The sequence below is a fragment of the Pteronotus mesoamericanus genome, unplaced genomic scaffold (genome assembly GCF_021234165.1).
Source record: "Pteronotus mesoamericanus isolate MK-2021 breed Mesoamerican mustached bat unplaced genomic scaffold, CSHL_Meso_final contig_657, whole genome shotgun sequence".
In the NCBI taxonomy this organism is placed as follows: Eukaryota; Metazoa; Chordata; class Mammalia; order Chiroptera; family Mormoopidae; genus Pteronotus; species Pteronotus mesoamericanus.
In genome coordinates, this window is record NW_026555229.1 from 683,607 (window position 1) to 698,985 (window position 15,379).

Sequence of the window (15,379 nt, forward strand, 5' to 3'; positions counted from 1 at the left end):
GTTGTTACTTCTCCTCTTTACTTTCCGATTTTATTTATTTGGGTCTTTTCTCTTTTTTCCTTGATGAGTCTGGTTAAAAGTTTGTTGATCTTATTTATCTCTTCAAAGAACCACCTCTTGGATTCATTGATCTTTTGTATTTTTTTTACACTATTTCATTTATTTCTGCTCTGATCATTATTACTTCCTTCCTTCTACTCACTTTAGGCTTTGTTTGTTGTTCTTTTTCAAGCTTATTTAAGTGTAAGGTTAGATAGTTTATTTGAGATTTTTCTTGTTTTTTTGAGATAGGTCTCTGATGCTATTAATTTCCCTCTTAGGACTGTTGCCCCAATGCCCACAGATTTTAGGTCATTGTGTTAACACTTTCATTTGTTTTCTTTTGATTTCTTCTTTGATCTCATTGTTGACCCATTCATTGTTTAATCACATGTTATTCAGCTTCCATGTTGTTGTGGATTTTTTAGTTCTCTTCTTATGATTGATTCCTAGTTTTGTGGCATCATAGTCAGAGAAGATATTTGATATGATTTCAATTTTCTTAATTTATTGAGATTTGTTTTGTGTCCTTACATGTGGTCTATCCTAGAAAATGTTCCACGTGCACTTGAAAAGAATGTATATTCTGCTGCTTTGGGATGAAATGCGCTCCATTTGATCTAGTGTGTCATTAATGCTGCTGTCTCCTTGTTGATGTCCTGTCTGCAAGATCTATCCATTGAAGTAATGGGATGTTAAAATCCCCTACTATGACTGTATTTATGGCAGTTTCTCCCTTTATGTGCATCAAGATTTGGTGTACACATTCAGGGGCTCCCATGTTGGGCGCATAAATGTTTGCTAGGGTTATATATTCATGTTGGATTTTTCTCTTTATCATTATGTAGTGTCCTTCTTTGTCTCTTACTATAATGTTGGCTTTAAAGTCTATTTTGTTGACTATATGTATTGCTACCCCAACTTTTTTTCCTTTCCATTTTCATGAAATATCCTTTTCCATCCCTTTTTGTAGTCTCTGTGTGTCTTTCATTTTGAGATGGGTCTCTTGAAGACAGAATGTAAATGGATCTTGTTTTCCTATCCATTCAGCTACCCTATGTCTTTTGATTGGGACATTGAAGCCATTTCCATTTAAAGTGATTATTGATAGATATGCATTTATTGTCATTTTATTTTTTAACTATTTTCCCCAGTTTTTTTCTTTCTCTTCTCTGTCTTCTTCAAACAAGTCCTTTAACATTTTTAGTAATAGTGGTTTGGTGGTAACAAACTCCTTTGGTTTTGGTTTTGGTTTTTGGTTTTTGGCTGGGGTGGGGGTCTGGGAAGCTCTTTATTTCTCCTTCAATTTTTAAATGATATCCATTCTGGGTAAAGTAGTTTTAGTTGTAGGTACTTACTTTTCCTCATTTTGAGTATTTCATGCCAAGCCCTTCTGGCCTGAGGTGTTTTTGTTCAGAAATCAAATAACAGTCGTATGGGAGCTCTCTTGTAATTAACTACCTGCTTTTCTCTTGGGGCTTTTAAGATTCTCTCCTTGTCTTTAAGCTTTTCCATTTTAATTATGATGTATCTTGCTGTGGGCTTCTTTAGGTCCATCTTGTTTGGGACTCCGTGTACTTCCTGGACTTGTGTGTCTTTTTCCTTTACCAGGTTAGGGAAGTTTTCTATCATTATTTCTTCAAATAGGTTTACAATCCCTTTCTCTCTCTCTTCTCCTTCTGGTATCCGTGTCACATGGATGTTGTTATGCCACATGATGTCCCAAAGTTCCCTTAGACTATCCTTATTTAAAAAAATTTTTTTTTTATGTTGTTCTGATTAGGTGGGATTTTTTTTTTCTATTATACCTTGTCTTCCAAATTGTTGATTTGATCCTCAGCTTCATCTAACCTGCTGTTTTTTCCTTCCAGTATATTATTTATTTCAGATATTGCATTGTTTCTAACTGGAACTTTTTTATGGTTTCTATGGCTTTTTTCTTTCTATTGAGAATCCTTTTAATCATTACTTTGAGCTTCATATCTAATAAATTGCTTGCTTCCATTTCATTTAGGTATTCTTCTGGAGAATTCTCTTGTTATTTCATTTGGGACTTGTTTCTTTGTATTCCCATTTTGGCTGCCTCTTCGTGTTTGTTTCTATGTGTTAGGGAGACCTGCAAAATGTCTGGTTCAGACCTATGTCAGATGTTGCCTGTGACTTGCCCTGGGCAATCTGTTTGGATCTATTATCTTGTGGTTGCTTCTGCTGGGCCTGGGTGCATGCTGAAACATCAAGCTTTGCCCCTAGGCTGGCGTTTACTAACACTAGGCCTGGGGCTGTCTGTTAGGTTTAATCACTGAAAGAGTCTCTGGCTGTATTCCTTGGCAGGATTTAAGCTCTACAGGGTGGGGCAAGATGGATTCTTGTGGGTGGGGCTGTCACTCCCCTCAAGGCTGATGCCACATGGAGCAGAGCACTCTGCCCTAGAAAGATGGCTTCGGCAATCTGGGGAGTGACTGAGCACCTGGATCCTCGTGGCTGACCCTTTAGTTCTTTCCCCAGAGCCAGCAACACCACACTCCCCTCACATGACTCTAGTCTGCTCTGTCTGCCCTCCACCATAGCCCAGGGTAAGTGGCTGCAAATGAAATTTTGTGTATCTCTAGCCATCTCTGCCTGGCAGACAAAAACCTCACTGCTTTTCACAGCTGAATGTTATGTAGGCACCTTTCCCAGTTCCTGTGCTTTAGGCTTGGGAGCCCAGCTCATGTTTTAGACCCCACACTTCTCAGGGGGAACCCCCAGTCACTGAAATATCCCTCTGGAACTTCAGCTGCCACCTGTGGGAGCCCATCCAGCCCTCTTGTGCCTCCACACTTTCTACCAGTCTTGATGTGGTGGTGTGGTTTCTTTTGTAAGTCCTTGGTTATAAGGTTTCTCATTGGCCACCTCTCCCCAGCTAGTTTGGAGATGAGGACATAATAACTGCATAGTTTGGCCCTTCTATTCAGCAGCTCCAGGGGCGAATAATTCCAGACACCATCACTGTTTGTGCCCTCAGGATGGCAAGGTCTTGCTTTTTCAAGTCTCTTTTGAATCATTTCTTTTCACGATAGAACAGCTACAAGAAGTGAAGAATCAGCTGTTTGAAACCCAAGATGCAGGTCTCCCCTCTGCTGCTGAGGGCAGCCCAAGGACAAAATGGGAACAGAGGGGCACACGCAGCTACACCTCCAGGAAGAGACACATGAAACACCACTGTGGAAGGAATGGTCAAGCAGCAGGGGAAACACGGATTTTTATGGAATCATGGAAGAACACTGTCAGAGCCAAAGGCGTCTTCATAGCTCCTCACCTCACCTGCCTAACTCATAGGATAAGGCAACCGAGGCCCAGACGATGGGGGTGTACTGACTGCAATCACGCAGCTAATTTGTACCAGAGTCAGAATGGGGGGGGGGGGTTGTCTTAAGATTCATAATGACCAGCTTCCATTTTTGAATTTTACATTGGATTTATACTAATTTCCTCAAAATGAAGCTTACGTTATTTGCTGGGGAAAAAACAAACATAAAACCCAACCGTGAATGCCCTTCTCTGAGAAAGCGTTAGACAGCAACTGCTATGTTGCCTTTTTCTGAAATGTAGAAACTGATACTCGGGGAGCCCATATCACACAGCTAATACGGAGTGGAGTCACAGAAGCGAATTCTAAGCCCTTGGCTTTTGTTTCAGGCCTCTCTTCCAAGCCACCATTTTTCACTATTCTTGATATGTCACACCATGTCGTCATCATACTTTGTGGTTCAATAAATGCTTATTAAATGAAAAAAAGAAAGAAAGAAAAGCTAGTCTTCAGTTGGTTATTTAGGATAATTTTTCTATAATTTAGTTGTAATTTCAGTTTAGTACTGGGAGAAGGTTAGTGTAGTTTCGACCTACTCCACTACCATCTTGAATTGCCTCTTGAAGTTTTAAAGACTATGAATTCCCTGAAAGAAATGGGCCTTTGCCAGAAGAAGAAAGTGAGTGATACTCCATAAATTTATCAAGTCAGTGTAACCTAGGCCTGTTTCTCAGGCCTAAAGGGGGTCTAAATAATCCATGAGTTGCCTGGATTGGGCAGTTGGGAAAGAGGGAGGCAGGGGTGGGGGAAGCAACATGTTTTGGAGGTACAGACAGTGGTTGGTGACAGCAACCAGGGAATTCAGTGTTCCTGTCTTGTCAGGAATAGTTGGTGGCTCCTGCAAGAAGGTGCTGGATTTCATACTACCTCTCTCCAGTATCTCCCACTTCCTGCTCTGTTCTGTTGTGGGAAACTCCCAGTCCTGACCCTATTTCCTAATATAGTGGTTCTCCAGCCATAACAGGCATCAGAATGACCTGGCGGGCTTGTTGAAACAGGAATTGTTGGGCCTTACCCTCAGAGTTTCTGATTCAGTGGGTCTGAGGTGGTGGTAAAGAATCTGAATGTCTAATAAGTTTCCAGGCTGCACTTTGGGAACTACTGGTTTAGATTATCATCTGACAGACTGAGCCTTCTCAAACCCCTCCAAAATTTTCTGTGACCTAGAGGCCTAACAAATGTTGCCTCCTTTTTAAATCACAACCCTCATTCCATTCATGAGGGAGAAACATCTGTTCCTGTCTCTCCATCTGATTTCTCAGCTCAGAAATACCCAAAGTAAAAACTATAAATTCAGCCCCTCACTCCTGTCTATGTCAGCCCTGCGAGGAGGGCTGGGTTTGGGGCGGCAGTGAACTTGAGAAATCTTCCCCTCCTCCCAGTGAACCCTGCTGGTGGGAGGAATGTGGTAGAACATTGCTCTCTGTTGGTGGGGTGCTAGAGCAAAGGCTTGGGGACAGGGCAGATTGAAATGGACTCTGTGTCTGTGTATGTGTATGTACATGAAAATGCAAAAACCTGGCTCCTGCCAGCTGAAAGAAACAAGTGCTCAAAAGAATAAAAATGATAAACTATGTTAGAAAAAGAAGAAGAAGAATATCTGATGTTTATTGAGCAATATGTGCCAGGTTTTATGTGTATTGCTTTATTTAAAAATTTTCACAAAATCCCAGAGAAGTAGGTACTATTATTATCCCTGTTTAAGATATGGTAACTGAGACTTGGAGAGCTTAACTTCAACCAAGTCACAGTTAATAAGTGGAAGAGACCTGTGCAGCTGCCAAAGATTATCTGGTAAAATCAAAAAGCATGTCAAATGCTTGTTTGAATACATGAATTGGTGGCAGCAGATTTGTCTTACCTATGAAAAATATCTTTTGGAAATTCATTCCCTCTCCTGTGTTCTGGGAAAGTAGTTTTAAAATAAAAAAAAAACACTGTTATTTATGTTTTACCTTTGTGCCTCTGTGATTCAGTGATTTTTACCACATGAGACAGAATTGGGTTCCCTTCATTATAGTTATTACTCCAGGGCTGACTGTGATGTAAAAGTGGTATCCCTAGAATTTTTTCTAATGTTCAGTTGTCTGTATTTCAGCCTGAAGAAATAATTTATTGTGATACTAATAAAAGCATGGTAGATGATCTAAAGAACAGGTATGATCTATAAAATTACAATATCATTACCATGTTTTCTCCCTAATCTCTCATTCAGCCACATTTTAGCCCTCATTACTGGTTCAGAGTCCAAGTGCTCAACACTATAAAAGGCCAAAACTCGAAAAGTCAGAGTTTGAAGTAAGGAAAGTTTTGTTAATTGAGAAGGTGCCAGCCGAGAAGATGGGAGCCATAGCAGTTTCTGCAAACCCATCTTAAGAAAGCACAGCATTATGTCAAGGGGAGGGGAAATGAGAGGGGCAAGATGTGATTGACAACTGCAGATATCTAGGTATCAGCAAGGGTCGAGGAAGGACCCCAGCTGATATGAGTCCAGTCTTAAGGTTCCTGCAAATCTTTGATACACAATCATTATTTTTGTATATTTTTCCCAACCTCCTCTGGAGAGGCACCTTCCAGCAAGGGGCCGTTTTTGTAAAAAACCCAAGCCTCAAGAAGAATTCCCCAAATGATTAGAATGTCTCTGTGCGAGAACATAGCGGGCTTGAACAAAATGGAATCAGCGAGCTGAGCATTTCAATTTATTACACTCTAAACCAGTGTCTCAAAATACCTGTTAGATTCAGCAACAGAAGCATGAAATGGAAATTATACTAGTTACTTCCATTTCATCATCTGTTTCTTGGTACATGCATCAAAAAGTGACGCCTCTGCCATCCTGGATGCTCCTTGAAATGACAGACCAAGTTGAAAATGGTTGCCTCTGGAAAACATTGTAGGCTACTGTTGGGAAGTTCTCAACAGACACTTGTTGAGCCAATAGTAAGAATGCAGTAGCTCACAGTTCTTGAAAGTACATGAAGGTAAATGGCCCACAACTTGGTAAAAAAAAAAACAAAAAACATCCAAGTTAGGTGGCAGAAACATCAGTACTGTTCCTCCTAGGCTCTCGCCCTTCCTGCTCCACGTTCCACCCCCGCCCCCGCCAAACACACCCTGAGGAGTTGTTCAGTCAAGCCCGAATGGTCACAGTCTTTGCAGCAGGCCTTACTCCTACTCCAGGTGTGTCAGAAACTTCTAGATCTAACTGCTCCAGCGATTAAGGGCGGCATGCAAGCCACTGCCAACTAATCAAAACAGAGCACGACAAAAATCATTGACACTCCCTTCTTTCACTAGCACATCACCCGACCTCTTATTCCCCTCCTTCATCAAAAGGGAAGAAATGCAGTTGGGAAATGGTTCCCAACTTCTGGTTTTCATTCACATTGCTCCCTGAACTATTTAAATACACAGGTGTCAGATTAGGCTTGTTGAATCAGTATCTGGAGGTGAAACATTTTGACAAAGTCCTCCAAGAGATTCTGGTGCCTAGCTACTACAGAGGTTCTCTGCTAACTCTAAGCTACTTAGTTACACTATATACTCAGCCAAGAGAGACTCCCAGCAGCTTCTTCTGTAGCACACACTGATTCTGCACAGAGGACAGACTTCCCAGGAGGGCTCCTTCAACCAGCCCACACTGTTCCCCACCTTTCTCCCTCCCTGGAGCAGTTCATCAACAGACACTGTTTTAGGGGCTGGGTATACAGGCAAAAATCCTTGCTCTTATGGGGTGTCCATAATTGTAGGGGGAAACTGATCATCATACTTATCAGTCCAGTGCCTCATTTCCTCCCATCTCTGCTTACTGAGTTAATAGATCTGGCAAACCCATCCCTATCCCATACCCAATATCTGAGTTTTTGTAGAGGCAGTCTCTTAGAAATCCAATGTCTTACACCAAAGGAGGATCTTGGAGAGTAGGAGAGTGTCAACCCAGTAATCAGGCAGTAGGAGTCAAATCACACCTGGTAGGTAGCAACCTACATACAGGTAACTGGACTACCCCAGGAAGCTTCTTGCTTTCCCAAGCCAAGCAAGAGCCTACCTCTTCCAGACTTGAGTTATGTGAATGATGGCAGATTTCCTTAGCTATAGAGGTCTGGTTCCCTCCTCAGTTAAATGTTTCATTCTCATGCTTGAATAAAAGTGGCACAACTCTTTTCACATTTACTAAGTGAGTTGTAATTTGTCATAAATGTCATCTTATGATAGGATTGAAAGAACTCTGAAATGTAAAATCATGGAATGGCGACCTAAGCAGCCAACACGTTGGAATCGACAATGTACTTTAATTTTGCGACAAATTCTTCCTAAGTTAGAACTTGGCACTGGAAGCTTTGTTTCCTCTGAAGAAGAGAGTGAATTTGAAAGACTACTACAATTTTATTGGGTTTGTATATGATTTGATGCATTAAAGACATTTGTTTTATCTATGTTGGTAATTGCCATATAATAGTAATCTTAAATATCCATGAAATGCCTTTTATCTTGATCCTAGATGATAGATACATTTCTTTATAGACCAAGAAATCTAAAATGTAGTGAGCAGCTATTACCATGATCACATTGCATGGCATTTTCTTGGAATTAGTCTTATGTTTTATGATGTATAAACCACAAACTTTGGAAAGAAATGCCCAAAAGGAAACCACCTGCAACTGAGGAACTAAAAAATGGTCTCTAGATGGTAGTAATAGAATGGATTTCTTGTCCTTGGTTCTGGGCAAGAGGACTCCAGGCAAGCTTTAACATCTCCTTTATGCAAATTACTCTCAAATTTATAAATCGGTCCTCAGCTTCTCACCTGACTTCTCCTCTTATATATTTGCCAACACATTTGACAACATCTTGGATGATAAAAAGGCATCTCAAATTCATCAAGTCCTTAACCAAACATGGCCAGCATTTGGTATATTGTTAGGATCCTCCTTTTCTTTCCCTATCCTACCCCCAGTTCTAGAAATCCTCTTACCTCCTCTTTTCTGTGAACTGGTCCATTGGGTTTTTGAAAGGCCCCGGCTCCCAAAAGTGAGCTTCCTTCTCTCTACCATTTTGTAGATTGGAAGAAGTCTCCTCTGAGAGAAGAAACAAGGGAATCTGCTGGGAGTTGTACCTAGGTTGCCAGGGAGGGATCTGCAGTCACTATTCATACATGAATAAGGAGGCAGTTGTTTTGCTTTATTTTTAATAGAATTAGGATTAAACTGATAGGCAAAACATAGTTCAATATATGTCAAGGTTTAAAACTTGGAATTTCTTTTTAAAATTATCTGACTACTTAATTACACACAATCCTAAACCTGCACTAAATCCTGTAACTAGCATTCAAATCCTGGCTCAACCACTAACTAGCTTTGACCAAGTTACCTAAATTCTCTATAGTTTCTACCCCATAGTGCAATATAAATAGGGATAAAAATACTTACGTGTTTTGTGGTTGTGGTTGTGAGGGTAAAGTAAGGTAATATTTACCCTAGTACCCAGCAAGTAACTGTTAGCAAGTAACCATTTGTATTCTTTGTGCCAGGCATCAGGCTAGGCACTGGGGTTATGACAGTGAACAGAACAGATACAATCTTTTGCATTCACAGAAACTATGGACTAGTTAGACCAGAAAACATGCAATTGCAACATATTTTGCTACATAAGCTAAGAAAGGACAGTATAATGTGTAACCACATGAGAAGAGCATGTGAACAGATTTAAGGATTAGGGAAAGCCTCCTGAAGTGAACAGTCTAAGGCCTGAAGGAGGTTTATGATTTGTCTTAGGTAATTTTACATAGGTCTGTGTTCCATAAACCTTTATTCTTGTCTCACAGTTATCACTTAATAAATATAAACTAAATCAATGTTAAATAAATTCTTCCAAAATGCTCACTTAAATCCCTCATTTGTAAGACCAAGTAATTTCCTTGTTGGTAGTTTGCTCTTCTAGAAAGTATGCAAGTATGTGGAATGCTAAGTGTTCAGGCTTTGGCATCAGACAACCTGGCTCTGCTTCTTTGTAAAGTATATTTGCTTGAGAATTAAATATGTATATAAAGCATTTAGCACTGTTCTAGAACATAGTAAGCAACCACAAAATAACTATTATTATTTTTATGACTATAATTTCTTTAGGATTTATTACCTTTTTGCATATAATTACTTACATGATTGTAATGTACAGTTACATGTTGTTATGTCTTTTGATCCAGATTGCAGGATTTCCAATCCAGATGCCTTACACCGATATACAGTCAGTCATTGATGCCGTGTATCACACTGGAATTCACTCCTCTGAATTTCCCCAGACAGAATTTGCTCTTGCTGTATACATTCACCCATACCCAAACAACATATTATCTGTATGGGTTTACTTGGCTTCCTTAACTCGACAACAGTGAAAAGGAAGAAGGGAAAGAGAAAAGTTGTACCATGAGCCCCCAGACCAGAAGCAACTAGAAATGTTCCAGTACTTTGGGGTTTTGCTACTTATCCTCAAGTCCAGCCAAGTGTGAACCGACTTTTTCATTGACTTACAGAATTGGGCATCATGGAAGCTCACTCCCTGAGTCTTTGAAGATGAGTCTAGATGATCTCCTCACCAGGCACGTCTTCAAGGAGGACTTTTTGGGAAGTCGGGTGGCCTGGGGTTTTATTCTGTGGAAGAAGCAATTCTGGCCTCTCCCTCTAAAGCCAGTGTTAAGTGTTACTCAAATTGTAGGCCTGTGGGCCTCACATCACCTTCATCAAAATCACCTGGAGAGACCTATTGAAAATGCAGATCCCCACACCCTGCTCAAGGCTTACTGAATCAGAACCTCTGGAAGTGGAGCTCTAGAACCTACAGTTTTAAACAAGCTCCCCAGGTAATTCTCATGACCCGTTAAGAGTCAGAACCCTGCCTTACCGTGTTATAATTACTAAAGTAAAGCTGTTATGTTTGATGCTGGTCTGATGCAATCCCAGGTAGAAGTTATTCAAATAGAAACCCTCAGAGCATTGCCTCTCATAAGATAAAAGATGATTTCACTGATGAAGAATAATAGGAAAACCTGATAAGTGGGGTTGAGGACTGAGGTCTCAGCTTCTGGGAGCTTCTCAAAATCTTTTACTTGGGATGCTACTGATGTGAAGTCCTTTCAGCTCCAAGTATTTGTGAGGGACTCCCAGAAAACTAATGAGCTTTCCTGATCCTGTGAAAAAAGGAGAAAATGGTTGTATCAAATCTCAAGACTCCTTTTTTTCTTAGTGAACAGCTCCCCATTCTGCTTCTGGCACTTTCCTGCTGCTTTCCTTGCCCAGTGGTGGCCCCAGGGAAGCCCATTGAGATCCTAGAGGCCACTCAAGAAAGAGCAGACAGAGATCTAAGTAGGAAGCATTATACTTTCTTGTAGTTTTTTCTTGTTCTAAGGAAAGTATTTATACAGTTTACTTACATGTTATATAACAACTTATTTGTTTAAAAACATTCAAAGGCTATAGATTTCCAAAGTTTGATGAGAGTAGTTTTACATGAGGTAAGGATAAGAGGAAGTAATTTCACCTCTTGCATTGTAGGAGCACTGGGGCTTCTTGGGTCACTCCCATAAGCATAGAGCAGGGACTGCGAATTCAACCTCAGGGACCCCTCTGTATCCTCTCCACAATTCATCTGCATAGACTGGTGCCAGAGAAGACCTTATTTATTTGTAATGGTGTTAGTCTTAGACGAAACTTGAGATTACTGGAAAAGTAAAAAACAAAAAAGTAGGGATGTACATGAAGGATTTTTTTTCTCCAAAGTTAAAACCTAACTGTGCATAAGAAAACTCATCAGAATTTTTGTTTTTATTTGAACATTTGTGTTTAAATGGTATGCGAAGTTTTGTTATTAGCAAATCTCTCACATTGATTGGAGTAGCACAAACTGATATCTATGGAAGATGAGGTTGCCAAAGAAATGCTACAGTCATGCTGTTCATTTCCGTGGCACTTAGTATGTTTACGTAGCTATTTTGTTAGTTGTTCATGGTTTTAGATTTGATAAGCCACCTAAGAATAAGGCAGAAAGTGTTCATAGACAAGCATGGAGGACTTTTCTGTGTTAAATGTATTTCTTTACATGTGTACTATATGTGTTTCTCAAATGAAATACTTTCCTGAAAATTATGTAATTGTATGAAATGAACCGCTTTTCATTTGTTTGAAAAATACATTATTTTAAGTGTAACATATACCTTTAAAGTTCTTTAAATCATTCCACAAATAATTACAGAGCATCCTATATGTGCCAGACACTTCAGAATGTGCTGGAGTACAGCAGCGAAAAGCCAAAGGTTCTACCTCTGTGAATCTTATGTTCTTAAACTGGAAAGAGAACATAAGCAGGTAAACAATAAATAAGTGATATCCTTTCAGGATGTGATGAGTATTATGAAGGAAACAAATAGGGTGGGATGTGGAAGAAGGACTTTGGTGGTGATAGACAGTATAAGCAGAGAAGTCAGGAAAGACCTTTCTTAAAGAGGCAATGCTTGAGTTGAGATTTAAAAGATGCTTTATCGCACTGACCGCTGTGGCTCCGTTGTTTGGGTGTTGTTCCACAAAGCTAAAGGTCACCACTTCGCTTCCAGGTCAGGGCACATGCCTCAGTTGTGGGTTTGGCCTGGTCAGGGTGCATAGGAGAGGCGATGGATCAGTGTTACTCTCATGCATTGATATTTCTCACCCTCTCTTTCTCTCTTCCCCCCTCTCTAAAAATAAATAAATAAAATCTTTTTTAAAAAGATGATTTATCACAGATTTGCATTCAGTTGCATGTAACATAAACCTAATCACACTAGCTTAACCAAATAAGGATTGCTTTTTTTATGTAACAATGAAAACACCTAAAAATAGATGTAACCAAAAATATGTTAAAATTCTAAATTAGGGAAAAGAAAGAATGAAATGTGTGTGCGTGAAAGGTAATGTAAAGCATCTACATCTTCATTTTCCAGGACAATATGTAAATATACCTAAAAGTAACAAATCAAAATCATAAGCATGTTGTTTTAAAAGATGATAGCAAATACTGTGAAAAAATAGCTAAAGGAGTTCAAAGTGGTTGCCTCTATGGAATGGAACTTGGAAGTGGGGAGGGAGTGGAACAAGGAACTGTTGCTTTTGTTTATATGCCTTTTAGAAATATTTGACTTCTTAATGGTGTATATGAATTACCTTGATGTACTTTAAATTTGAAACCTTTAAAACTGGATAATAATCAGTGCTTTATAGGGAGTGTTGGGCCTCTTTCCCTACAGAACAGTTGTAACATGTGTGTGGCAAGAGCAAAGAACCTAAAATTTTAAAGTCAGGAGCAATCTCAGTCATCATCCAGTTCACTTTCTAGATAATGAACCTAAGTCTCAGAGGAGGGAAATGACCTTCTAAGGCCATTCCACTTGGAAGCAACAGAGCAAGAACCAAGAACGAGAGCCCAGGGCTTCTGGTTTATAGTCTTTTGCCTCCATTATAGCCATTGAAAGGAATTCTGAACGTTCTGTTATGGAATATTAACCAAATATTAACCACAATATACAGTATGACAAAAGCTAGGTACATGACAGAGAGTGTAAGGTGCTACCATTTGTGCACAGAATAGGGCAAGAACATTATGCACATGCGTGGTGATAAATACCTGTATATCCCTTGAAGAGAACAAAAGAAAAATAGTAATAATGTTGCTTCTGAGAAGAACCAGATCAGAGGGAAGGGCGCTCGCTAGTCACATATAGTCTTTCACTGTTTGAATGTTTTACCTTTTGCATGCATTTTTTTTTTTAATTTAAAATAAGTAGCTTTTCACTGCCAACAGTGAAGCGAGTTAGAAAAACTCTCCAGAGAATCTGGTCCCACTCGCATCTCCTGCCAAACCTGTCTCGTGCCTTATGCTGCCGGCACAATGCACTCTTTGCAGTTCCCTCACTCTGCTTATTATGTAGTTCTGCCTTTTTAACTTCCATCCTTTTGCAGCTTTCCTGATCACTGCTTCTGAGCATTGGAATGTCTTTCCTATCTCCTCTTCGCTCCAGGCATACACTGACCTATATACTCATTCCCAACATGCCTTCCCCTTAGGGTCTTTACATTTGCTGTTCCCTCTTCCTGGAACACTCAGCCATCGGGTATCTGCAGGCTCCTCACCTCCCTCAGGCCTTTGCCCACCTCACCTCATAAAACAATGTCCACCCAGTTTCACTTTGTATCGTTTTTCTGTTTGGTTTTTTTTCAGACTACTTGTTACCATGTGACTTTGTTCTTGTTCCTTTATTGTATTTCTCACTCCCCATTAGAATATAACTTCAGGAGAGCAGACTTTATTTAGGAATTAAGTAAATACCTAATTGTGTACACCTTGCCTTTAAAGAATTAATGAAGAAATTATAATAAACCTAAATTTTGCATTTAAGGACTTATAATCTAAGATACACTTATACATATTCACACATATATTAATCTATGAAATGAAGGAATATTAAAGTCCTTTCATTGTATGAAGCAGACCCCAAAAGTAAAAAAATCTCTGAACAAATATCTCCCAATGAATAACATCTTAAAAGTAGAAACCATGAAAAACAATCCATTTACTACACTGATGATTATCATCTGTGTCCCATTTTCCTGAAAGGATTTTTAAATAAGCCCTGCAAGTTTGTTACTGGGAAGCCAAATTATTGTCATAAAGTTGCTTAGTGAACATGAATTGGAATCTGAGGAGGTAGGTACTATTTAAATGCCATTATAAATGGCATGGAGCTCTTAGCCCATCCATCTCCTCTCTAGGGAACCCTCTGCCCAATTCTGCTTCTCAGTTTCCCTTGTCTTGCCATTGGTTCCTGTAGCCCTGCTCTTCTGTACATAAACATTGTCTCACATACATACCTGCAAGCTTTTCTTCAAGTGTATGAAGATGTCATTGTCAAATTCATGAAACATACATTCATCACCTTATAGCAGCTCTTTATCATGCAACTTTTAGGACAAAGGCTTCTAACCGAACAGGGTAGTGTTCTGTGATTTATTTTTTAATATTAAAAGAGATTGATTACATTCTTAGAAAAGTGAGGATCATTGTCCTGGGCTAACTATCCACTTCTGCTGTGATATTCCATCAAACATGTTAAAATACAGTTGATTAGACTGTATTTGATTAGACTGTAATTGATTAGACTGTCTGCTCATCACATTTCAGATCCCACATTATCTTAATTGATGTTGGAGTGTTTCCACACTTGTAGTTTCCTGATTTAGGACCTCAGATGGTTAATTACATCCACTATGGAATTGACAAACTAGATTACTAAAGGTAATCTTAACTCCTTTCAAAGGTGTTGGACATCTCTAAAGCAAAGGAAATAAGGAAGGGGAAGAGATTAGTTAGGGTTCTAGAAGGAGTAAGTTTTAAGATGGAATTTAAAAGAGAGCAGAATTTCACAAGAGAAAGCACTTTAGTGGTTGTTGAAACGGCCAAAGCACATATGCAGGAACTGATAATCCCACTAAGCAGCCCATAGGATGTAAGGGACTGTTGTAATGTGAGATGAGACATTCTGAATCCAAGATGTGAAGGGTTTTAAACGCCAAGCTGAGGCATGGGACCTGAACTCTGCGGGCACCGGGGCGCCATCGAAGGTTCTCAGCAGGTGAGCAGCATGACCGGACTGGCCACCAGAATAATGGTCAACGTTATAACTTTCCCAGTGCTCTCTTCCAACTTCTGCCCACACCTCAGGCAGGCTTTGCGCTGGGCGTAGTTAGGGCTCGGACTACGCGAACCGCGGGGTCCCGGCAAGCAAGCAAGGGATGCTACCCCGGCCCGACGCTGCCCTGGCCAGACGTGGGCAGGGAAGCCCTCGCCCGGTGCTGCACCTGGGCCCGGCCCGGCTGCCGATTGGACGCTGGAGATGACCTCGCTGTATCGCGAGACGAGATTGGCAGCGGCGGGGCCGCATGTGCCCCCGCGCTGGCTTTGTACGCGGAG

At 40.2% G+C, this 15,379-nt stretch overlaps 1 protein-coding gene across 3 annotated transcripts in view; it reads left to right on the plus strand.

Annotated features, from left to right (window-relative positions):
- Window positions 1-9,779, plus strand: part of CC2D2B (coiled-coil and C2 domain containing 2B) — an 88,640-nt gene extending 78,861 nt beyond the window's left edge. For 2 of the 3 annotated variants that reach the window (XM_054581283.1, XM_054581284.1), the window contains 3 exons: window positions 5,487-5,545; window positions 7,604-7,781; window positions 9,591-9,779. In XM_054581283.1, coding sequence (XP_054437258.1) covers window positions 5,487-5,545; window positions 7,604-7,781; window positions 9,591-9,779 — 426 coding nt within the window. The remainder of the gene's footprint in view (window positions 1-5,486; window positions 5,546-7,603; window positions 7,782-9,590) is intronic. The other variant, XM_054581285.1, reaches the window with a different exon arrangement.
- Window positions 9,780-15,379: the final 5,600 nt, after the last annotated feature.